The 25,253-nt window shown below is 43.0% G+C and overlaps 2 protein-coding genes and 1 pseudogene across 2 annotated transcripts; 2 read left to right on the top strand and 1 right to left on the bottom strand.

The window, feature by feature from the left end:
* Positions 1 to 448: 448 nt before the first annotated feature.
* On the top strand, positions 449 to 3,649 carry LOC136551318 (rho GTPase-activating protein 2-like). The gene is made up of 5 exons (XM_066542889.1): positions 449 to 789; positions 917 to 1,037; positions 1,145 to 1,264; positions 2,383 to 2,613; positions 2,710 to 3,649. Exons 1-5 carry the CDS (start codon positions 449 to 451, stop codon positions 3,364 to 3,366), a joined length of 1,470 nt encoding a protein of 489 aa, XP_066398986.1. The 3' UTR covers positions 3,367 to 3,649.
* Positions 3,650 to 5,345: 1,696 nt separating this feature from the next.
* LOC136551317 (rapid alkalinization factor-like) lies at positions 5,346 to 6,421 on the bottom strand. The gene is made up of 2 exons (XM_066542888.1): positions 5,779 to 6,421; positions 5,346 to 5,552 (listed from the first exon to the last, which is right to left on the bottom strand). The coding sequence occupies exon 1, from the start codon at positions 6,211 to 6,213 to the stop codon at positions 5,848 to 5,850; it is 366 nt and encodes a 121-aa protein (XP_066398985.1). The 5' UTR covers positions 6,214 to 6,421; the 3' UTR covers positions 5,346 to 5,552; positions 5,779 to 5,847.
* A 7,655-nt stretch (positions 6,422 to 14,076) lies between these two features.
* On the top strand, positions 14,077 to 17,448 carry LOC136551315 (uncharacterized; annotated as a pseudogene).
* The last annotated feature ends 7,805 nt before the right edge of the window (positions 17,449 to 25,253 follow it).

Here is a 25,253-nt window from a genome sequence, read left to right as displayed (position 1 = left end):
ACTTGTTGCATAAGAAATATGTTTCGAACACAATAAGAATTTTCTGAAATGAAACCATCCCCTTTATGTTCGTTATTAAACTAATCTTTGGAAATAATTATCCAGTAAAACTCCTTATCTTCACAGGGTCCCTGAAGGCAGTTGTCTTGTGATAAGGTAAAGATCAAGGTACCCATGTGCAAAAACTTGCCGGACATTTGAATTTCACGGCCGTTGGAGCTCCCTCCCGTCTGGGCCCGGGCCCCCACGAGCTTTCCCCCAATTCAAAATCGCGGATCGCAACCGCAACGACACAAAGCCAAAAGCACCATCCCCCTGACTGTCTGCGTTTAAAAGGCCACCGCTTTCCCCAAATCGAGGTTGCCTGCCGTCACTCACCTCGGCTCGGCTCAGCTCAGCTCCACCAAGCGCCCGTGAGGTGCCAGTGCCACGACCGCAGCGAGTGACCATGGTTGAGGTGATGATGGTGCCCAGCTCCAACGGCTGTGGCGAGGGTGGTGGTGCGGGAAGCGAGGGGAAGGCGGAGGACGGGCAGCAGCAGGGGCAGGGGCAAGGACAGGGGCAGGGGCAGGTGCTGGCGCTGGTGCTGGCCGCGCTCCGCAAGTCGGTGGTGCTACCGTGCCAGATGGCGGACGCCGACGACCCAGCGGGCGCGGCCTGGGGGATGAAGATCGGCTGGCCCACCGACGTCCGCCACGTCGCGCACGTCACCTTCGACCGCCTCCACGGCTTCCTCGGCCTCCCCGTCGAGTTCGAGCTCGAGATCCCCGGCCAGGTCCCCAGCGCCAGGTTGGTTCGGGTCTGGGAACCCCAGCTCTGCTCTCTCTACTCCTGCGCCGGTGCGCCCAGCTGATGCTGATGCCCGGATGCTCTGTCCCTAGCACGATTTTTTATGTTTCCTTTTGAATTCGTGCAGCGCCAGCGTGTTCGGGGTGTCGCCGGAGTCGATGCAGTGTGGCTACGATGACAAGGGGAACTCGGTGCCCAAGATCCTTCTGCTCATGCTAGAGAGGCTGTATGCCCAGGATGGACTCAAGGCAGGAGTATTCCGGCTGTTTGAGCCATTCAGTTTGGGGCTTGGGAGTTGTAAATAGTGTCCGAGCGCAGTCGAATTCAACCGTTTAAATTACTTTTGCAATTTCAGGCAGAGGGGATCTTCCGGATCACCCCGGAGAACAGCCAGGAGGAGCATGTCAGGGAGCAGCTCAACAGCGGCATCGTGCCTGACGACATCGACGTGCATTGCCTTGCTAGTTTGATCAAGGTATTTGGCAATGCCATGTTTGTGTAGCTGAGCAATAAACAGCTGATAACTTATGTACTAGCATTTAAATTCTATCATTTATTTGAATTTGCGTGTAAATCAAACAATCAATGATCACCAGTAGAGATTTACCCTAGGAATTAGCAAGCACTTGTGCCTTACTACTCTCAAACTTCTCATAAAGAGGAACACTGAAACAAAAGTTGTTCGATAATGTCGTGGCAAGTTGGAAGGTGAGCCTAATGTTGTGATAGTATCAAGACATGGAACAATATTCTGCATCTTCTAACGTTTAGTGGTCTAGGATCAAGTAGTAAGTAGTATTAATCTCAAAGAATGATCATTCAAGTATTTTCTAGTTCAAGAAGGTAGCTTAACTTTTCTGTAAGAGGCATATTGAGACATTGACACAACATAGGCCAAACTTGTTCAGTCCTGTCAGTCTTCAATTGGAAGGAGCCAAACTGAATTCGTTAGGTGTTAGTATTGAAATTCCTCTCCTGAAATGCTATTGCGTTACAAATGCACGCTACTTTTACAATCTTTTATCAAAGATTTCAAATACTGTATGAGTTGCTGTTGATTTTTTTTCCATTGAAAAATGTTTATTCTAAACTTTCAGAACTTTACTCAGTATGTTGTGATTAAGTGGTAGACCACGCCCCCAATTGAAATTGCATACATGTTGTTCAGTGTATCAAAACCCATATGGCACATGAGGTCCTCTACATATTGTGAGCTCCACTAATGGAGTGTAGTAGTACAGATTGAGTATTAGGTATGGACTGAGATGCTATAACCCTTAAGTTAACAGTTAACCTTTGATTGTTCAGAACATCTGATTTATGCTTCTTGTCAGTTTAGTTCAACCCTGTACATCAAAATTTGTGGTCCACAGATATCTTGTTTGCATTTTTTTCTCTTTTTTCCATTGCACGCACCTTTTTTTTTAAAAAAAAAGAAACAAACAATACATGTCTGTGTGGTAATAATTCTATTATACTTAATTGTGTCATTAGAACTCGGTACTGTAGTAAATGCTGAACCATGAATAGAGCAATGTCGTTGAATCTCCTTTTGTCTGATCTTTTACATTATGTAATGTCCATATGAATCAGGCCTGGTTCAGAGAACTCCCTGAGGGTGTGCTTGACAGGCTCTCACCTGAGCAAGTCCTTCACTGCAACACAGAGGAGCAATGCATTGAGCTCGTGAAGCTTCTTCCAGCAACCCAGGCTGCACTTCTTCATTGGGTTGTTGAGCTCATGGCTGATGTTGTTGAGGAAGAGGAGTCAAATAAGATGAATGCAAGAAATGTTGCCATGGTTTTTGCACCTAATATGACACAGGTACTTACTTCTTGTCAATCAAGTCCTCTAACACATCAACCTTGTTTGCTGACATGACATGTGCTAACAAGAAAATCGAAATTTCCCTCCAATCAGATGTCCGATCCTCTGACAGCTCTGATGCATGCTGTTCAAGTCATGAACTTGCTCAAAACCTTGATTCTGAAAACACTTCGGGAACGTGAGGATGATGATGCAGGAGCCTATTCTTCATTTTCATCTTCGTCATCTTTATCTGATGAACTTGGTGAGGAGGAGGATGGCCATGACCAACAGGATGAGGAAAATGACAGTGGCAGTGAGAACTATATTTGCAGTGCTACCGAAAGACCAAAAGATATTGACAAGGACGCTGCACTAAGAGTAGACAATGAGCATCTGATTGGTGTGTCCAGGAGGCACACATCAACCGATTGTCATTTGCCTTACGTTAGATTCAGTAACGACAATGAAGACGTATCACTGGATGATATTGAGGAATGCTTCGTAAGAAGGCTAGAATGGAAATCAGTGAGGGAAAGTGTTGATGAAGGTGACAGTAGAAGTTCTCCTCCCTCAGAGAAAGAGGCAGAGTGGCTTAGCTCCTCTGAGAACATAACGGAAGGTAGTAACACAATTGGCGAAGAAAGAGGCAGAATAAGCAATGCCACTGATGTAAGTATCAATGAGCTGAGGCAAACCGAAATCAGAACTGAAATGACGAGTGCAGAGGTAAGAAGTGCTGAAAAAGGGGAGCTTATTCTTTGCTCGTAAGCAATCCTCACAAGGGTGCAGATTTCAGTTTGGTTATCATCCTTGTAATGGTATGTGAAATTGTAAGCCAATCGTTCTTGGCAGTCCTTCAGTCCTTGTAAAATTCTTTGCACGCTCTACTGCATGAGCTGTTTAGTTGAGCAATTGTGTTGTTTAATTGAAGCTGAAACAACCAGTTTCTAGCTAGTTGGACCTCCGTAATCAGCTGAACTCTTGCAAGTGGAAGCATGTGAAACTAGATTTGCTTTTGCAATGTGCTTCTTGAGTCTTGACCATATGTATCTCTTTTTCCTGATGTCTTAATTGATATTTAAATTGGCACAGCTAGATTTGCACTTAAAACCAGAACCAAATTATTCTTCAGTCCCTGCACATGATGAATGAGCGATGGAAATATCAACAGTTCATGATTGCATATGGACGATGCAAGATTTGTTCTTTTTTTACGGGAAACCATGGGGCAAAAGCCTCGGTGAAATTGATTTTATAAATACTAGAAAAGAGTTTACAGCTACTCTGCTGACAAACAATAAACAGGTCATTTATTCCCTCGATAAACAAATAGCAAATCCACATGGCGCGCCTGTTCGCTGGATCATTTCTGTGGCTTATAAGCCGACTGATGCTGTTTTGTTATGAAAGAAAAAGACTGTATTATGATAAGCATGGTTGATAAAGTTGCTGCGTCACAACTCGCAACGCCGCAGGACACGGCACTTATTCCTCTCACCCACCATCCAAAAACGAATACTACAATCCACCGTAGGACATACTACAGTGTTTGGGAAATAAGGGCCTGTTTGGATTGTATGAATTGAAAAGGAATTTCAAAGGAATGCAGTTCCTCCATTGATGACGTCATGTGCCATTTGGAACAAAAGGAATCGAACTTGCCGTTCCTCTGGAAAGGAACACTTCCATTCACAAAACGCAGGATCGAAAAAATCCACTCTGATCCAAAGTTTTCGCATATGCCCGAGACGGTCGCGCGCGTAGAGGTTAAAAGAAGCCGGTAGAAGCAAATGTGCATCTTTTTGCTTGAGCTCGTGGCCATCCGTCCATGGCCGCGGGTGGCTGGCAGGCCAGCGGCAGTGCTGGACGATGGCCGCGCGAGGGGCACTGGCTGCCGGAGGGGCGACGACGGCGGCGGCAGTGGCTGCGTCGGCGGCGGCGCAGCAACCAAGAGAGAGACTGCGAGACGGAAGAGACCCAACAAAAACAGAACGCAAACGAGTGGATGAGAATGGCTCTGAACTGTGGTCAAATAACCCTAGATAGTAGGCCCCACATGTAAGTGAGAGCACGAGGGGATAGAAGACCAATGCCATCACAGTGCTAGAGCCTAGAGGATTTCATTTAAATTAAACATGCACTTATGGCAGAAGATTAATTGACAAACATAGAATTCTAAAAAAATATTTCTATGATTAGCAATCAAATTTATATATTTGTTTGGTTCTGACACACGTAGTACCCGTCGAAGTAGTAATCACATATGTTTATTTGTTAATTAAAGTTTTACTTGAATAACAAAAACAAATGTTCATCTCTTTTAATCATATCTCATGTTTTGAGAATCCTGTGTTACAATTCATGTGTTCCAAACACCTCAATCTATATTTTCCTGTGTTTTTCCTTTCATCTGTTTTTCCAAAACACATATATCATATTCCTGCATTTTTTTTTCTTTCCTCTATTTTGCATTGCGTTTTTTTTTCTTTCCTCTATTTTGCATTCCTTTGTTTCAAACAGACCCTGAAAACAGACCCTAAAATGGTTCCACACTTTCGTTTCATCTGCTTGTAGACGACGTGCCAAGCTCTCAGCAGAATCCGCAGAAATCGCAAGGGTTGAGACACAGCCATGGCAGATGCTTATATGTTTTTTTTCTTTCCCTAAAAAAACTAGTAGATGCTTGTGATTTCACGATCTGAGAATGTATGCAACTCGTCTCATGGAGTTGGACTACCTGACGATACTGTGGTCAAATGCAATGGCACCAATCAAACACACGCGACGCAACTTGGCTATCACTATCCTCTGATCCACCCTGAAGACGCTGTAGTGCCGAACATGTTTAGCGAGTAGAAAACCATGAGATTGATTCAAAACAAGGACGCATGTTCTTCCTCCTTCCATGGTGGTGGTGGTGGTGGTGATGGTGTTCTGGGGGCACTCCTCCATTCCTGCAAGCAATGCAGGTGAGATGGAACATAAGAGATAGCAGGGAGCCAGGAGTGGCGCTCCAGACCATGGTCATTCATCAATAATGGCCAGGCGGCAATCAGCAAAGCAAATTCTGAATCTGTTTTACGGAGTAACAATCAAATCAATCCAAAGAAGAGGACATGAATCCATCGATCTCCCTCCCCTTAACTAACTTAAAAAAAAAATCCATAGCTCTAGTAGTACTTGTAAACGTCACGGCAGTCGGCAGCAGCGGTAGCGGTGGGGCGGTCGGGCGGATCCGGCGCCTCAGCCTCAGCCGCGGCAGCGGGTGATGCGGGAGCAGCCGCGGTGGTAGGGGTTGGCCTGCGCGCCGGGGCGGCAGTTGTAGTAGCTGGCGCCGCGGCGGGAGCAGGGAACGTTGCCCCGCTGTAGAGCGCGGTAGCTGATGTACCCGCCGCCGCCGTAGAGCGCGCGGCGGTGGGACTCGGCGGACTCCCCCAGGTCCAGGGCGGACTCCTCGGCGAGGCACTCGCCCACCGTGCCGCGGCACTCCCTCCGGCTCCGGCCCCCCGAGGAGAGGAAGCCCAGGTCCAGGTCCAGGTGGCTCCCGCCGGCGGCCGACGCGGACGCCGCCACGGTCAGCAGCAGGAGGAGGACGGCCAGCGCGAGCTTAGCCATGGCGTATGCAAGCGGCGGCGGCGGTGGGGAACGGGGGAGAGGAAGGACGGAGGCAGAGAGCCCGTGAGCTGTCCTGTTGTGCGCGTGAGAGAAACGGAGAGGGAGGCGCAGACAGACAGAGAGAGATAACTAATAATAAAAGGAAGGAGAGAGAAGCGAACGCGGCGCCGAGGGAGCGGACGGACGCCGGCGGCGGCGGCCCAACTGGGCACAGCTCATCGCCAAGTGCTGCTGTGCTCCTGCCAAACGAGGCCACGATGGATGATGGTGCTAGTCAAAGTACAGTGGCGGTGAGAACCATAATTGCAGTGCTAACGAAAGACGTGCACAATGAACAACTAATTGGTGTGTCCAGGGAGGTACACATCAACCAGATGTCATCTGCCTTACATTAGATACAGTAACGACAATGAAGACGTATCAATGGATAGATAACTGTCGATCTCGCTTCCTAAAAAAATAACTCTTACTAATTTTTATATAAAGCAATATTAGTATTTTATGATACATAATTAGTATCGTTATATAGACCGTTGAATTTATTTTCATAATAAATTTATTGGAGATACAAATGTTGCACGTATTTTTTTATAAATCTAGTCAAACTTTCTAGCTTGAAAATAAAAAAACAATAATTATTTAGGGACAGAGGGAGTATGGAGGAATGCTTCTTCACAAGGCTTGAATGGAAATCAGTACGGGTAAGTGTGGATGAAGGCGTCAGTACAAAGTTTCCTACTCGGATGTAGTTTTTTTTCTCGAATACGAAGGAGAGCTTCGTATTTTTTTATTACCACACTGATGTAGTGAAGTAGGTATTCCAATAAGCTGAGGCAAATGGATTACAGAATTGAAATGATGAGTGCGGAGGTAAGAAGTTGTTATGAACTCGGTAGCTACATAGCAATTTAGACGGGGAGTCAGCAAGAACACAGAGAAAGGGAGGAGAGCACGGCAGGTTCTTTTTCTTCTGAATCTAACACGGCAGGTTCTGTGGGAGGGTTCTGTTACTCAGTTACAGGAAAGCAGTTCACCCGCCATGCCCTGTTCCCTTGCAACTGGGCCACGCACTTGGGCCAAGCCCACTACCAGTTCCTAACAGAAGTGTTGCAAAAGGGGAGCTGATTCTTTACTCGTAAGCAACCCTCACAACGGTGCAGAATTCAGTTTGGTTATCATCGCCTTATAAGGGTATGTGAAGTTGCAAGCCAAGCCTGTTCGGCTGACAGCTTGTTCTGTTTTTTTTTTCTTTAGCCGGAGCAGTATTTTTCTCTCACAATATTCCAGTATAAATAGTGTTTTTCAGTATAAACAGTAAATAATCAAGTTCAGCCAAACACTCTACTGCATGAGCTGCGTAGTTGAGTAGTTCTGTTGTTTAATTGAAGCTGAAACAACCAGTTTCAAGCTAGCTGAACCTTGGTAAAATATTCCAGTGACCTTTGTCAAAAAGGTTTCAAACCAATCAGCTGTACTCTTGCAACTGAAGCACGTGAAACTAGATTTGCACGTACAATGTGCCTCTTGAGTCTTGACCATATATATCTATCTTTTTTTTCCTGGTGTATTCAGTGAAATTTGAAAATTGGCACAACTAGATTTGCACCTAAAACCAGACCGAATTATTCTTCAGTCCCTGCACATGATGAATGAGCGATGCAAACATCAACAATTCATGATTGCATATGGACGATGCGTAAACCGATGTTTTTTTTACCGGAAACTATGGGCAAAAGCCTCAGTGAAATCAATTTTATAAATAGAAGATAGATTATGTACAAGTGTCTAAAAGGAAACTACAATAATATACAAAATCCAAGATTACAAAAGGTCAAGGCACTCATAGATATGAGAATGTGGTTCTTAGGTAGAGTTAATCATCATTGGAATATTATAAAGCATTGCGCGTGGGGACGTGGGGTACACATGTCACAAGTGCTCTATCCGTCTCTAAATAAATCAACTTCTGGAGTTGTTAAGTCAATCCTTTTTAAGTTTAACTAGATTTTTTAAACACACACCAATATTTATGATGTATCTAGTAATACTAATTTGATGTCATATATCCTGGTGTTCTTTTTTCTAACTCAAGATAACTTTAGAAACTGATTTATTTGAGGACAAGGAAGTATAACCCATAGAATGTGTATAGTGTGTTTAGGTCAAATCGAAGCTAGGGTCGTGCTTCTATATCTCCCTTATGTTTTATGCTAGTAATTAACGGTAAATCCTTAAATGCGTAATGTCTTGGTGACCTACTCATTGGCTATAGGAAGAGGCATGTATAAAACCTAGAAAGCTTAAGTAACCAACCTATATTAAAATTGTCTTAGTTTGGAGCAAAATCAATGTGATCTTTTGTCAAATTACCTATTTGGCGACAATGTTGTTTGTTGCCAAGAGAGGCGAGAAAACTAGATTTTTTTCTGTTTTCTTTAACTCGGTGTACAGGAAAGACCACTCACAATATTGCACCTAAGAAGAAGCTTCTTTCATGTGGGCCAAGTAAAACCCCAAAGGCTGGCTGCCCTAGATTTGCCCTAGAACACATGCCACCGGAGTGAATTTAAACATACCATGTTTGAAAAACAAACAAGCTCAAGTTAGGGCTAGCTGGGGATAAACTGACTTAAGCGTCTTGATTAGTCTAATAACTAAAGGATATACTACGGGATCATCTATGCAATAGCGCGTGAACAGCCTAGCTCAGTTGGTTAGGTTCCTTGTGGTGGAACCTGCCCATCCGGGTTTAAGTCCTTGACTTGGCACGGGTGCTTGCATTTCCCTGAATTTATTCCAGAATTAACTTGGCACGGGTGCCCATATTTTTCTAGATTTATTCCAGGATTTAAGGCGCTAGCAAGTTAGGAGGGGAGATGCTTGGCCGCTGTTCCCTCCCTCCGCCTCTATCCCCTTGCCCCCCCCCCCCCCCCCGACCCAAAAGAGAGAGAGAGAGAGAGAAGTACCATATAATCCCTCTATCTCAAACTTTTTAACTATGACCAATTATATATAAAAAAATATTTATATCTATATTTATAATACATAATTAGTATTATTAGATAGATCGTTGAATATATTTTTATAATAAACTTATTTAGAGGTATAAATATTGCACGTATTTTCTATAAACCTAGTCAGAATTAAGAAAGTTTGATCTGCACGCATCTCATAACGTCTTCCTTTTCGAGAAGGAGGGAGTATGTCCTAAGAGCATCCTCAAGAGTTCTTTAAAAATATCTCCCTATTTTGACCTTTTAATAAAAAATTTAAAAAAATCTCCAATAATTTGGTGAAAGAGCTCTTTAAAAATAAAAAAGTTGCCAAATATTCTCTCCAACTTGTAAGTTTACGCAGTCGATCCGTATTCGCTCCTCGTCCAAAGTGTTTCTTGGGAGATTGGAGGAAATTGAACGCATGAATAAATTAAGAAAATAAAGGGTTTTAGGTGAGAAAATAGTAAGAGACAAAGGAACTGTTAAAAAAAATATTTGGTTGGTTAGAAATAGTTTTGAGTTCCCAAGCAAAATCATTTAGGAAGCTAATATATGAAACTATTGGAGGGGGAAATAAATTAAGGTTGCTATTCATTTTGTTAACTCGCTAAACTTATTGGATTAGCAAATTATTTATAAGAAATACTTGGATTTGCTTTGTGGAGGTTTAAATAACCAACCTGGCTTATAGTCCTGCTAAGATTTTGGAGCAAAACAATCAAATTCTCCCATATTGCCTGTCTGGCAAAGAGGTTAGTTGTTGCCAAAGATGTGAGATCTGAATCAACTGGACTTTTGGTTTTACAAGAAGTGACTTTTCTATGAGAATCACTTCTCATTGAGCTAAACAACAAAATTCTAATCAGATTCTAGTGGGAACATATATGAATCACTTCTCCATTTACTCTAAGAGCTAAAAAAAACCTCCTCATTCAATCTCCACTAGGATCACTTTCCACCTACCCCCGAATCACTCCATTGATAATCAAACTAGAGATATGCCAAACAACTTCAACTAATAAGCCAACTAATATCTATCTCATTAGCTAGCCAAATTCTGCTGATATATTGCCAAAATACTATTTTGTCCTTCCATTGCTCCCTTTTCTCTAGCTTTGTTAATCCTCTCTAGACAAAACAATGACAAGGCATTAGACATTTTCAATATTTCAACCATATACAACCCACATAATAGCTAACCAGCTGGTGTTAACTATGATATGTTAATAACCAAATAAAGTCTAGGAGTATGTCTGCTTCGTGAAGAGCTTAGCTGTTGCCAAAGATGTAAGAGCAGAAACAATTGGATTTTTGGTTTTGAAGGTGACTAGAAAAATGTAGCATTTCCGAACTAGAAAAGAATTTAAATAACTAAACCCCCGTCTGGATCCACTATTTCTAATAATAATTTACTATGGATCCGAACAGGTCCAACTAAATAAGATAGCTAATAGTTAGATGTGCCTAGCTAACAATTGTGGCTCCGTTCGCTTGTCTGAATTCTGGAGGAAACTGAATGGTTTGGAAGAATGCTGGATGAATTTGTAAGAGAAAAACATTGTTCCAGATGAAAAAATAAACGGATTAAGCCGAATTTAAGGGCACGCGAACGGGGCTAGCTAGCCAAATCTAACTAATATAGAGTGCCAAATTACTGTTTCGTCCTTGCACTGCTCTTCTCAACTTCACCAACCCTCTCTAGACAAAACAAAGACATGAGAATAGCACATCTAATATGATATATTAGCCAGCTATAAATACTGGGCTCCAATTTAGCTATAATATCAAACGACTTTTGAATCCACCCAAAAAGAAAAAAGAAATCAAACGACGATTGAAGCAAATCAATACTATACCCGTTTTCCCCTCTTTGCCCGTTGTTGTGAAAGGGAGACTTGACTGAAACTGGCTGAAAAATACTGTTTCGGCTTTGTTCGCTGGTCTGAAACTTGACTGAAACTGGCTGAAAACACTGTTCCGACTATATTATTGTAAAAAAAAAATATTATTCCGGCTAAAAAAAAAAAAAAAGCCAAAGAGCAAGCCGAACGGGGCCGAGCATAGCGGGCTTTTCGTTTTGGAGGGAAGTTGCGCGCCACCTGATTTCCTTCATCTGCTTCAAACGCGGCGAGAGATCGGAGGCCAAAGCGGCGCGGCGTGGCGCGCGAACAAGGCTGTGGTCTCAACCCCAAGCACCGCGCGTCTCCACTCCCCGGCCCCCCTCCCGCCCTCCGCCTACCCGCCTCCCGGTCCCGGCCCGCGCGCAGCGTGGCGCGCCCGGTCTCCATCCGCCGTCGCCGCCTCCGTCTGCGTGTCCCTCCACCTCTTCTCTCCGCGAAATCGATGTCCTTTTTCTAGGTCTCCAGCGCACGCCTGCTCGCCCGACGGAATGTCGTGGCCAGAATCTTGGAACCACAGCTGTGTCTCTATGTGCGCGGCCGCGTGGGTGCGTGCGTGTGTTTCCGCATTCTGTGGTAGCGTTCATTCCGTTTGGCTGAGACGGGAGAACAGGGATGGGAACTTTTCTCTTGGTGGTCCTCGTGCGGGGCTTCACCAGAGAAGGGGCGAAAAGGGGTGGGCGTTTCTCGTAGATCCGTTTTAAATTTTTGTAGGATTTAACTTGAAGAGTATGAACACTGGCCGAAACTCGTGGGTTTGACCGTTTGAGTGATTCACACATTGCCTGTTTGAATTGCTTGCTACTTAGAGTGCTGTACTGTTTTGCCTTTGTGCAACGGGCGCATTACAAAATCAAGTTTATTACGATATATCTAAATGGAGTGTCATTTGGAAAACAAGAATAAATGTGATATTTATTTCCCATCTTTGTTTAGTTTTTTATGTAAATTTTCATCAAGAGAATACCTGTAATAGCACTTTGGTGTATTTGCCGGCACATCAATGCAAAAAAAAAAAAAAATGAATGAATGTCTCATTGATTGTGTTTTCATTATATTTTGGTTCTGCATACATTAGTGCATTTCTTGTTTCAAAAAAAAACATTAGTGCATTTCTTATGATTGTGTTTTCATTGTATGGCCAGTCTGCATGCAACAAGAAGCCACCAGCATCCACTCCACCACCTGCCATCTATCACCGTCACTGTCTACTGCACGGTATTCTTCTCCATTCCCCATCCTTGTAGCTATTGCTTTTCTCTCTGCAGATTTTTGTAGTTCTGGATTTTTGACACACCTGCTAAATTAAAATGCCGCCAGAAAATCTGGAATTCATGTGTCTTTTTTGTCGATCATACTGGATTTACTGAGAGAAGTGGCGACCTATATGGTTTGATGTATTCTTTTGGGGAAACTATGCATCCCTTACTCCCTTAGTGTATTTAGGCTCATGTAGATCTGTTATGAAATCTTGCTGAATTTCAAAGTGCTTTAAGGTTGTCGTACAGTGGGCAAAGTTAAGGCAATTAAGTTCTGCTGGATTCTTAGGAGTTGTATATGATCTTATGAACGGTTCTTTATCAGTTGTAGTTCTGGCAAGGAAAAAACCACTGTTGTGTTATGATATGCCCAATTGGTAAATGCTGGTTGACAAAGAATGCAGAGTAACTGTAGAAGTCTGCTTCTGTACACTCAAGAGCAAAAATTTGCTGATTTGATGTTCCCTTTATATTAAAACACTACTTTATCCATGTTCTGTTTGCAGCACAATATGTGTTTGTACTACTTGCTGTTTCTGGTGTCTGTCCCATTTACATAAACCGAAGTAATGGAACATCTATTAAAGAGATGTTATTTGGCAAACAAGAATGGATATGATATTTCATTTCCCTAATATTTTTGGGTTTTCCTTGCAAATTTCATCATAGTCGAGAATACATATCACTTGTCAGTTTGTATGTCTCAGTGCATCAATGCAATAAAGGTCACATTAGTCCAACTATCTACACTTGTTCAGTTCATTCTTTCATATATCTGCATCTTTTGTTATTAAATCTTCAAATTGATTGCTCTCGTTGGTGTTCCAAATTTCCATTTGCAATCGCTGAGATGTTAGAGGGCAAAAGCATATTGTTACAAATGAGTCTGCAAAGCATTCAAGATCTGTTCTTAATATACTTTAGGTGTTCTGTTATAGGATTATGTATGAAAATAGAACGTTAGAATACTGGAATTACATGATTTCAGATGAAATGTAACAAGGCAGGCAAATATGAATATGTATATGCTTATGTTCTGTTTTCATAAAAGAGGCGTGTCAAAGCAGTAGGTTCAAGAGGGGACATGTTCTCATGGCTAGTTGTTATTTTCAGGAAACAAGTAAGAAGGGATGTGCAACGAGAGTTTATATTCCACAATTATCTCATGTGTTGAGAGCTGTTAAAATATGAAAGAATAATACAAAGACAAAACATAGGTCTATAAAGGATCAAGTCTCATCAATTCTCATTCCACTAGATAGTGAAATGAAGAAAAATGAAAAGAAATTGGAAAAAATTCAACAGAATAGGACTTCACATGGCAAAGACAGGAGCTTGAACTCACATAATCCATTCTCTTTTGTTCAATAAACAAATCACAATATTAGTAGAAACAATCAACATTTTTCCGCTGTGTTTTATTGATATTCTCCTTATTATTTACAAAAGTATAGGATTTTATTCTTTAGAGGAAAGGCTTAGTATTTAATTTGCAATGCTATTTTTGAAATTATATATTTGTACTCTTTCATACCCAGTTGATATGTTCTAAAGTGCTAATATATCACACACTGGTATGAATATTCCAATTCTATGAACTAACTGATCTCTTATTGCTTATGCAGGATCTTGATGAAGACAAACGATGTACTTTGCTGTTAGAATACTCCACAAGATTAATAACCAATCCCTCTTTGGCAGTTCATCAGAATGGAGTGCAACAAGGAAGAAGCTTCAAGAGCTAAGGATTTAGCTGTGGTAAAGCTGCAAGAAGCAGACTATGCTGGTGCTAAAAGGATTGCTCTCAAGGCTCAAAAGCTTTTCCCTGGCCTTGAAAATATTTCTCAGCTGTTATCCTTCAAGTAGAAACAACTGCAGATGACATGTTACTCAAGAAACAATACCGCAAACTTGCTCTCTTACTCCATCCAGATAAGAACAAGTTTGTGGGTGCTGAAGCTGCCTTTAAGCTAATTGGAGAAGCTCACATGATACTGACAGATAAAGTAAACCGCTCGCGTCATGACTAAAAAAGGAACTCAGTTATTCCAAAATCTGCACCAAAGAAGCGTGGACGACCATCAAAGAAAACTGACTATGTTGCTAAGAGGGCCAATAAGGAGAACACTGATGCTGGATATTCAACTTTCTGGACCATTTGCTTGACTTGTGGAACCAAATACCAGTATCCATATAGTTTGTTGATGAAAGTTCTCTGGTGCCAGATCTGCTCAAAGAATTTCCTTGCTTATGATTTGTCTAAGAAACCTTCTGTCGGAGTGGAAGCATCAAATCTATTGACTGGATTTGGGATGCAACACCAAATGTTCCCCCCAAATCAATGGACACACTTTGCCAACCAACAACACAATTACCAGAGTGTCCCTACTCAGCAAAATCCTATCACTGGTCATCAAGCTCCTGTCCCCAACCAGCAACAGCAACCTCAGGATGTCTCTGGTAAGCAAACTCCAGACATTAACTAGCAACAACGATCACAGAAATTCCCTTTCAGTTCAGGGCCAAAGAATGTGGTAAATTCTCATCCATGGGGTGGATCTGGTATGCAACAGGAAATGTGTCCTCTGAGTCAACCCACACATGTATCTGACCAAAAACTCTACTATCAAAGGGCCCCCTGTCAGCAAAACCCTGTCAATGGTCATCAAACTCCTGTCACTGACCATCAACAGCAATCTCCGAAAGTTGTGGATAAGAATACTTCTGTCAGTACCCAGCCACAATCTACAAAACCCCCTTTCAATTCAGGATCAAAGAATGTAGCGAGTTCTCAAGGGGCAGCCTTCCCGAACAATAATGCAACTGCAAACAGTAACCTTATGGCTGAAGCTGGGGCTTGTAATAGAGAAAAGATTACAAGGCCATCATTCAATGATGAAAATGGCGAAGATAGAACTAAATCACCAGTTGTGAATTCTGATAAAGTTCATCTAGTAAACGAGCAAATGAAGGGAAAGGAGGTAGCTACAGGATCCAGTCATCCTGTTGCCATAAATGGTAGCCAGGTTGCTACGAAAGATGATGTTCTTACTGCCACAAGTGCAGATAAAACATCTGGGCAGCATCCTTGTATAGCAAGCCAGCAGAGAAATAATGTCATTGTTGAAGATGGGTCTGATGGGTGTGGAAAGGTTAGCGATCATCTTCCTGATTCTCCTGCAAAGAAAAGGATAAGAAAAGAACATTCTTCCTATACTGGTGGCAAAAGTGATCATACAACAGAAAATGAAGTTGCTGAAGCAAACAGCCAACACAAATATAGTATTCCAAGCAAAGAGAAGATGACAAATGAAAAAGAAGAAGTGATCAGTGGCTTAAATCACAATGTGTTGCAAGGAACAAAAAGAGAACAACAAACTGCAATTTCTGGAAGCGGAAGCGATGCTGCTGCTAGATCTGTGAACAATAGTATTCCCTGCAATATTACAGTTTCATGTCCAGATTCAGATTTCTACGACTTTGAGAAAAACAGGGATGCAGATCGATTCACAGTTGATCAGATATGGGCAATTTATGATGATCTTGATGGCATGCCAAGATACTATGCTCGAATTAATCAGGTTTACTCTCCAAACTTCATGTTGCAGTACACATGGCTAGAGCATGATCCTTTGTGTGATGCTGAGAAGGAATGGTCTTCTAAGGAGCTGCCTGTTGCATGTGGAAATTTCAGAGTTGGAACAACACTCTTGACTGAAGATACCAAGATGTTTTCTCATGTTGTTTCTTGGACAAAAGGAAGGAAGAGGAACAGATATGAGATCTATCCTAAGAAAGGTGAAGTTTGGGCACTTTTCAGGGGATGGGACATCAAGTGGAGTTCAGATTCCGATGATCATAGGCATTATGATTATGATATTGTTGAAATCACCTCAGACTTTGCTACGGGTTTAGGCACTTATGTGGTTCCCTTGGTAAAGATTAAAGGTTTTGTCAGCTTATTTGTTCAATCAAGCAATGAAGCACCATTTCTGATACCTAGTGGCAACACCCTTAGTTTCTCGCACAGCATCCCTTTTCACAGGTTGGCAGAAACTGAGAGGAAACACATCCCAAATGGTGCTCTTGAGCTGGATACTGCATCACTACTTTCTAATTTGGAGAAAGCGTTTACTCCTGTGAACCTTGACAGCAGTTTTATGAGCACCAGAGATGGTAACACTGCATGTAATGTTTCATCTACCAGCTCTTGTAAAGTGCCAGTTGGAAAGACCGAACAGAGTCAGGATGGTACTGGTACAGATGTGAAGGATGAAGTTGAGAAATTGAATCAGAATACAAAGATTGAACAAGATAATGGCTCAGAAGCTTCAGTGATTGATCATTGAGGTGATGGGTGGAATGATAGCTCTCCACCAGAATCTCCAACTAGCTTTTGTTACCCTGATACAGAGTTTTGCAACTTTACTAGTTTGAGATCATTTGACAAATTCAAGAAAGGGCAAGTATGGGCACTGTATTGTGATACTGACAAGTTCCCAAAGTACTATGGTTTAATAAAGAGCGTCGATTCAGAAGACTGCAGAATTCACATAAAGTGGCTTGAGCACTGTCCATGTGAACAAGTGGAGAAGCGCTTGGCACAAGACGGTTTGTCTATTGGCTGTGGAATATTTGAAGTCAGCAGGCAAAGTGAAATCTATGATTGTACAGAAGTCTTCTCTCACAATATGGAGGTGACGCTGACGGGTAAAGGGAAAAAAATATGAAATCCTTCCATGTACTGGCCAGGTATGGGCTATATACAAGAACCGGAGCCGTGCATGGAGCTTCGAAGATTACAGTAGATGTGAATATTTTCTGGTCGAGGTCATGGAGATTTCTAATGGAAATATAACAGTGTCATGTCTTACTAAAGTGGAGGGGTTTAGCACAGTATTCATGCCAGAGCAGAAAGGTGAATCCAGGAGTTCCATGAGAATAGCAAGGAGTGACTTGGTTATGTTCTCTCATCAGATTCCTGCCTTCCGCTTGACAAATGAAAACGACCATCTTTGTGGTTACTTGGAACTTGATCCTGCATCACTACCAGAAGTTTTACTGGTCAGAAAAACCAAGTGAAACATTGGCGATTTGATAGAGGATTTTGGCACCATGAAAAGTCAAGGTATGGTTTTGACAATGTATCATAAATTTGAATAGACTATTTTAGCATGATTGAACACATGGCACTTCTTCAGCTATTGTTAACTATTCATTTGTTTTCTCTGCAGTGCGATGTTGACAAAGCTGTGGTACTGGATTGTTTATTTTGGTTGTTAACTGTACCTTGTGTCATGTAAACAGGCCAATTCATTAGTTTGCTACCTGATGCCACTATGTTAAGCCTTTTGCTGGCTGGCTCTCGCTTTAGGTTTCATCTCACCTGTTTGTCTTTGTTATTACATCCATTGTGGACATTTTGGTGGCTATACCAGTTGATCACGGCTATTGTTCGCACCTTAGCAGTGCTTGCACACTAGCATTTGAAACTTTAACAACATTAGCATGTACTGTATGTACTACGCTCCATATCTCATATCTGGAAACTGAGATGGGTGTGTGGAATTGACGTGTTCCTGTCTTCTCCTTTTATCGTTGTGTGTGCTGCTTGAAGAATCCTGAAATGCCTACTTTCCAGTGCGGCTAAGCTAATCGTGAGCGCATGTTTGCTATTAGTATAGTCCTTTTTTGAAGATCTGTTAACTTCGTTGATCTTTCAAAGTTACTGTATGTTTACGATTTGCTGGATACTGAAAGTAGCTTCTTTGTGTATTATGTGTGTGTGTGTGTGTATATATATATATATATATAGTTGCATACACGTCTTCAGTACTAGCCTATTCGCTGGTTAATTTCTGGGTTGATAAGCCCGACTGATACTGGTTTGTTATGAGAAAAAAACGTTGTTGACTGACTGATAAACCCTGACTGAAACTAACAAGCGAACATGCTATTAATTGATACCTCCGTCCAAATTGTAAGTCATTTTAGCTTTTCTAGTTATATGTATATAAATTCGACTATGCATCTAAAAAATTAAAACAATAAGAGAGTATGCATCATGTCTTCTCCATGTCTCGGTATCTACATGCTCACCTATCTGGTAATATGGATAACCATCGTCTCCCCGGGCAGCCCCCTATGTCTCCGATTTTTCCCCTTTTTTAAAGTTTTTTTTTATAAATCTACCTATAGAGGTATGCTTTTAAAATCTAGAGATCGGCGCCAGATTAATTGGCGCTGAGCTAACACGTCTCGGCGCCAGCATATTTGGTGCCTAGGTTTCGAGGCCACGTAGGCGTCGACGTAAACGTGACGGTGCCCTGATAGGTAGCACGGCGCCATAGACTTTGGCGTCTTAGCGCCGAGCACGTCGTCAAGATCTATGGCGCCGTGCTATTGTTTAAAACCAGCACCCCCTTTCCTGGCTGAGGCTTCTTCTTTTTCTTACTCCTCCCTCTCGGGTTTTTACTCTCCCCACTTCGTCCTACCTCAAAAATCGTCATATTAGACCTTGGAAACTTAGATTTGATCCATATATCTTCGAGAGCAATGTATCATCACTCTTCTCCTAATTTTTCGCATCGATTCGGTATATATTAGTTGTATTACTTAGGGTTTTATCCAATTTTAAATATTTGTATTATTCAACCGTAGGATGTCAAGTAAGGATGGCAACGGGTCGGATTCGGATCGGGCGAAGCCTCTGCGCACCCAAAACCGAAACCCGAATCCGCCCCGAACACCATATCGGGTGGAAATCCATCCCCAAAACCAAAATCCACGGATCCCCGAAACCCGACGGATTATCCAAAACTCGAAACCTGCCTCCCCTGTTCAGGATGACGCAAAGTAGAGCAGAGGAGCTCGGTGGCTGGCCGATTCCGACGGCTGGGGCGACCTCCGTCGGAGGACGTGGGGCGCTGCGACCTCGCAGGGTCCGCGCGCACCTGCTGGTGGCGGCGGCTTCGCCGGAGGCAGCTCAGGGCTCCCTGGCCATGCACGTCGTCGTCGACGGCGGCTACGGCCGAAGAAGCGGCAGGGGAGGTGCGGCGAGGTGTAGGGAAGGCGGTGGCACGGTTGGCTTGGGCAGAGGACGGCCGAAGGCAAGGGGATTGGGCGGTGGGTGACGGGTGGATTGGGTAGGGTGCGGGTGACCGGGTGAGCGAGTGCTGCGAGCGTGAGGTGAGGCGGCTGCGCCGGTGGCCGGCCACCCGGCCCTGCTGACGAGCGGATCTGGTGGGGAGGGCGCCTGGGCGGGTGGCACCAGCCCCTGCTCGTCTGCGATGCGCTCTGCTGGTGCAAGCGGACGATGCGGATGGGTGGACATTGCAAGGACAACGGATCGGGTGGGGTGAGCGAGAGGCCAAGAGGGTCGGACAGGATTTCGGGGCTTCGTTGGTGATCCACGGGGGAAAATGAGGATCCGCCCTAAACCCGCAACCGTTCGGGTATCCGAACCCGAAAACCGTGGGTGCAAAACTGTCCCCGAAACCAAAACCGCTGGACCCGAAACCCGCAGATATCCGCCCCGAACCCGCCCCGCTGCCATCCTTAATGTCAAGGCGTGGAGAAGCTAGCAAGCCAAGGTAACCTCAACGTATCCTGTTATATTATGGGTTCATTGTTGTCCATCAAATGAGAAATCCTAGGTTTAGGTTTTAGGGTTTATTGCTTTCGGTTCTTACAACGAAATTGGTTGAATTGTAGTTATGGCCGGATGACCGAAAATGCCTTCGACCCATTGCCTCTGCCTAGTGGTGTTCTAGTGCCTATGTGCTTTTACGGTGAACTTTACAAGGTAGCCCAGTCCGATGAAGAGGGCACGTATAGGCAGAGGTATTGGATGTGTGCCAATTTTGTGTTTGAGTCTACACTTCGTCAGTGCCACATTAACAAGATGGTGAGAAATTGATATTGTGTAATAATTATTTTGTTATATGAAGTCATGCATAGTTTATTTGGTGTGTAATATTTGAATGTATTGTAGACCCCTCCACCACTCTGTGATTTTGAACAGTGGATCGACACTGAGATCAAGCAGGAAGACAAGGAGTGGATGCAGAAACTGTTGAAGTGGGAGGCAGAGGACAAGGAGATGAAGGAGAAGAGATGCAGGGGAGGCTGTAGAAAAAGAGCACAAGGAAGATGAGGAAAGGAGGCGTGTTGTTGCGTACAGGGAGGAGAGAGAGAAGAAGCTTGAGTGTGCGCGCTGAGCGAAAGAAGCGATGGAGGAGAATCCCGATGCCATGAGGAATGAAAAGTGGCCTCGTTGCACTCAGTAGTCTCCATGACTTGCTAGTTTTATGGTTTATTCATGAACAATGTTGTCTAGTCTTGGACTTTTTATTGTGTTGTCATGTAATGCACTTCAAGTATGGACATACTTAGATCATGTACTGCGTTATTTAGTTTGTCGGCATGTACTTCTAGTATTATCGTGTTGTTTACTGTGCTCTAGTATTGGACTTTTCATTGTATTGTTGTTTTCATTATTTGTGGTCATAATATTCATGTTAATATTCTGGAGTAGTGCATTACGTAATTCAACACGTACAACACATGAAATGGCATGTGAGAACATGTACCAAACTAGAGTACAGAGGTCCTGGACTAAACCTAACATGACTTGGGTAATTAAAGTGAACAAAAAGCACATGAAATGGCATATGAGAACATGTATCAAACAAGGGTACAGAGGTTCTTCGACTAAACCTAACATGTCTTAGATAATTAAACCAAACAACAAACACATGGATGTGGCATGTGAAGAAGATAGGTTCCTCCTAGTAGTGTGGCCACATAGCAAATTGTGTTGCACTTTCTCCACAATATCCTCTCATTGTTGTTGATGGTGGTGGCGGGGTGGCGGCGGAGGCCCCTTGTTCTTGTGATTAGGGCAGGTGCAATATAGATCATTGCAGAGTGGCTCTTGGGAACCAACACCATTGTTGTTGTCGTTATCTTCATCGTCCTTGTAACCGCTACTAACTCTCCTTTCTGGATCGAAGATACGATCCTATAGGTAGTAGATGTACTGCTGATGCAGATAAATTGGTCGAGGATCGACCCACCTAGTGAACCCATATTTTTCTTTAGACTTGGAAGACTGTAATAAGTATATCCTGTAAGTTGTAGTGCAATCGAGAAACATATTTAACAAACAAATAGTAATAGCAATTACCCATGCTTGTGGGTATTTGAAGAAGCAGCGACCTCCATCCATCCCGTCGGTGAACATCTATACTAAGCAGTCTTCACCATGCATGTATTTGTTTCCAATCTTCCTTCCGGTTATCGTATCCTCTGAGAGAGCACTCTTTGGTGAAATCACTCTTGCTCTCGGGAGGAAGCTGATACACTGGTTCCTCAAAGAAATCAGGACCAAGAGACCCCTCCCACACAATGGGGGTTCCCTTTGTCCCCTCTTTTCTCTCCCACTGTCAAAACCATTTCCTCTAGATGACCCTCTAGACATTCCTACTCCAATGAAACCTAATACTAGTTTGATTTTGGTTTTGGTTAGCAATGCATCCTGGAACGCATATATATATGCGGAGGCAGGTTTACTAGCCGTTGTATTGTGTTGTAAATGCTTCTAGTATTATTGTGTTGGCATGTACTTCTAGTATTATTGTGTTGTTTACTGTGCCCTAGTATTGGACTTTTCATTGTGTTGTTTTTTTCATTATTTGTGGTCATAATATTCATGTTAATATTTTGGAGTAGTGCATTACGTAATTCAACACGCACAACGCATGAAATGGCATGTGAGAACATGTACCAAACTAGAGTATAGAGGTCCTAGACTAAACCTAACATGCCTTAGGTAATTGAAGCCAACAACAAGCACATGAAATGGCATGTGAGAACATGTACCAAACAAGGGTACAGAGGTTCTTCGACTAAACCTAACATGTCTTAGGTAATTAAACTAAACAACAAACACATGGATGTGGCATGTGAATAAGATAGGTTCCTCTTAGTAGTGTGGCCACATAGCAAATTGTGTTGCACCTTCTCCACAGTATCCTCTCATTGTTGTTGTTGGTGGTGGCGGGGGTGGCGGCGGAGGCCCCTTGTTCTTGTGATTAGGGCAGGTGCAATATGGATCATTGCAGAGTGGCTCCTAGGAACCATCACCATTGTTGTTGTTGTTGTCTTCATTGTCCTTGTAACCGCTACTAACTCCCCTTTCTAAATCGAAGGTATGATCCTGCAGGTAGTAGATGTACTACTTATGTAGATAAATTGGTCGAGGATTGACCCACCTAGTGAACCCACAATTTTCTTCAAACTCGGAAGAATGTAATAAGTATATCCTATAAGTTGTAGTGCAATCGAGAAACATATTTAACAAACAAATAGTAATAGCAATTACCCATGCTCGCGGGTATTTAAAGAAGTGGCGACCTCCATCCACCCTCTCGGTGAACATCTGCACTAAGCAGTCCTCATCGTGCATGCATTTTTGGCCAATCTTCCTTTCGGTTATTGTATCCTCTGAGAGGACACTCTTTGGTGAAACCACTCTTGCTCTCGGGGGAAAGCTGATACACTAGTCCCTCAAAGAAATCAGGACCAAGAGACCCCTCCCACACAATGGGAGTTCCCTTGGTCCTCTCTTTTCTCTCCCACTGTCGAAACCCTTTCCTCTGGACGACCCTCTAGACATTCCTACTCCAATGAAATCTAATACTAGTTTGATTTTGGTTTTGGTTAGCAATGCATCCTGGAACGCATATATATAGGTGGAGGCAGGTTTACTAGCCATTGTATTGTGTTGTAAATGCTCCTGGAAAGCCTACTTAGAATCACTGAAAAGCCTACATCGAAGAACACTAGAAAGCCTAGATTCGTTGACTGAAAAGGCTATTCAAATTCAGACTTTCAATCACTATTTGAAGTCAGACTAAAAAGGCTATTTAAAAGCCCAACAAAAAAGGCTAGATTAATCAATTCATCTATAAAAGTCTGTGTATGATACGATGGTGACATGAAAAATCACTAAAAAGGCTAGATGCTATAGCTGTACTGCACAAATGTACTTTTGCCAAAAAAAAATTGATAGAGTTTCCCCTATTTTTTTATATAATCCATACACAAAAATGACATGAATATATGACCACAATACAACATGTACAGGTACACAAATATATACCACTTTCATCTTAAACCATACACATGATCATATTAATAGTTCACACAGTCATTAATTATAGTCCATAAAGTCCAAAGTAGTCCATACAGTCCATAATAATAGTCCATACAGTCCAGAGTAATAGTCCATGCAATACATAAAAGACCATGCTAAAAGTCCACAAAATCCATAGTAGTCCATAATAGAATCTACCACTAGTCTACATGTGCCTCCTAGTCTTACCCTTGCCCTTACGAAGAGCGTCAGTGCCTAGAGTGTAACGGCTAGGCGAGCGTCGTCTACATGCTGCTGGCTATGAAGGCTGTGTCGAAGGAGCGTCGACGAGCTGAGACGTCCCAATCTCCTTGTGCCTCTGGTCCACCTCCTCGTCGTCCTCGTCCTCGTACGCTACGCCGTGGCCTATGGACCCTATATGTGCATGTCTAGACGAACCCAATCCTCCCATGCCTATAGAAGGAACGTGCACATCTCATTTCATGGCTATCCTGTAACCACAACATGCAGCCACACGACGTAGCCGACGTGCCAGTCTCTGTTGTACAAAATTCAGTCAACCGAAAGAATGTAACGTAATATTTTTTTCCTGGTTTTTTAGAAGCTTATGTCTAGGAAGTTACGCGTGTCGTTGTCACTGACTCTCGGACGGTGTTTCCTTGCAATGAAGAAGACAACGACAAGTTAGTAAGACATAAAATATGTGTGTTGGTATGCAACTAAACTGAGAAAACTAAGGCAATTGACTTACCACTCTATCCAAGATTGGTGCTGTCTCCACCTGCGTTCCTACACGAGTAGCTTGGTCGTACGCCGTGTCTTCATCGTCGGAGGACTCGATGTCAGCGTAGTCATCTTGTGTCCATTGTACCCTTAGCCTGCAATGTGTCATGGCTTGGTACCAAGCTTGGTAGCGTCTGTACTCATGGTTCATATGCGGCCCGTCGTTCTCATCCACGTTGGCTTCTAGGAGCTCCCACTGTTCTATGTATGAGTGGTGGTGCTGAGCCCAGTCAAAAATCTTCCTGTTCTTTTGACGATCAATCCTACAAGTCACGCACGTCATCGTTAGTGAAGTTTTTATAGGAAGTAATTCAAATTTCTAAAGAAAATTTCGGCAGAGTATCCCTTGTTTTTTTGATGCAAACCAAACACAAATATGACATCAATATATGCAATCCATACATGTACAGATATACAAATATATTCCACATTCATCTCAAACCATATCCATGACCATATGAAAAATGCACGAACATCATCATTACTTCAGCTCATATAGGAATTAAGGCAAATGGACTACAATGGGACAACTGAAATAGCAGGACACTTACTTGTGTAAGTCAACTGAAGTCGAGAACGGCTCTGGTGGCCAAAGTTGTCGTACATCGAATTGGCATGCAACTCTATGTGGCAGGTGGTACTCGACAACATAGAAGCAGATTAGAGGACACCCCATCCTATAGAGGTCGTCGTCCTACCCACACAACTAGCTCAACTAAAAAGGAAGTGCCCCCTCTACACCGTACGGCTCCCATGTAACCTGCAACAGTTCGAAACAAGATGTTAGATGCTATGCTAAACCATTTGAAACCAGCATGGGAAATAATATTTACTTACACTAGAGGCCGTCAGTGTGTCTAGCTCGTTCGTGAACTCAACGTACGCCCATTCTGACCTCACGTGCAGAACTCCAGCCTGATCCCAAAGGTAAGCAAACATCGGCCAT

This window comes from Miscanthus floridulus, chromosome 4, assembly GCF_019320115.1.
Source record: "Miscanthus floridulus cultivar M001 chromosome 4, ASM1932011v1, whole genome shotgun sequence".
Taxonomy (NCBI): domain Eukaryota; kingdom Viridiplantae; phylum Streptophyta; class Magnoliopsida; order Poales; family Poaceae; genus Miscanthus; species Miscanthus floridulus.
Note: the sequence above shows the minus strand (reverse complement) of the source record. Positions and strands in the feature narration are given on the sequence as shown.

What these genes read in the sequence shown, in the direction of transcription:
- LOC136551317 (XM_066542888.1), bottom strand. Translation starts at nt 6,213, where the DNA reads ATGGCTAAGCTCGCGCTGGCCGTCCTCCTCCTGCTGCTGACCGTGGCG.
- LOC136551318 (XM_066542889.1), top strand. Translation starts at nt 449, where the DNA reads ATGGTTGAGGTGATGATGGTGCCCAGCTCCAACGGCTGTGGCGAGGGT. An exon ending in GGCCAGGTCCCCAGCGCCAG is followed by an intron (nt 790 to 916) that starts GTTGGTTCGGGT and finishes GAATTCGTGCAG; the next exon opens with CGCCAGCGTGTTCGGGGTGT. An exon ending in ATGCCCAGGATGGACTCAAG is followed by an intron (nt 1,038 to 1,144) that starts GCAGGAGTATTC and finishes TTGCAATTTCAG; the next exon opens with GCAGAGGGGATCTTCCGGAT.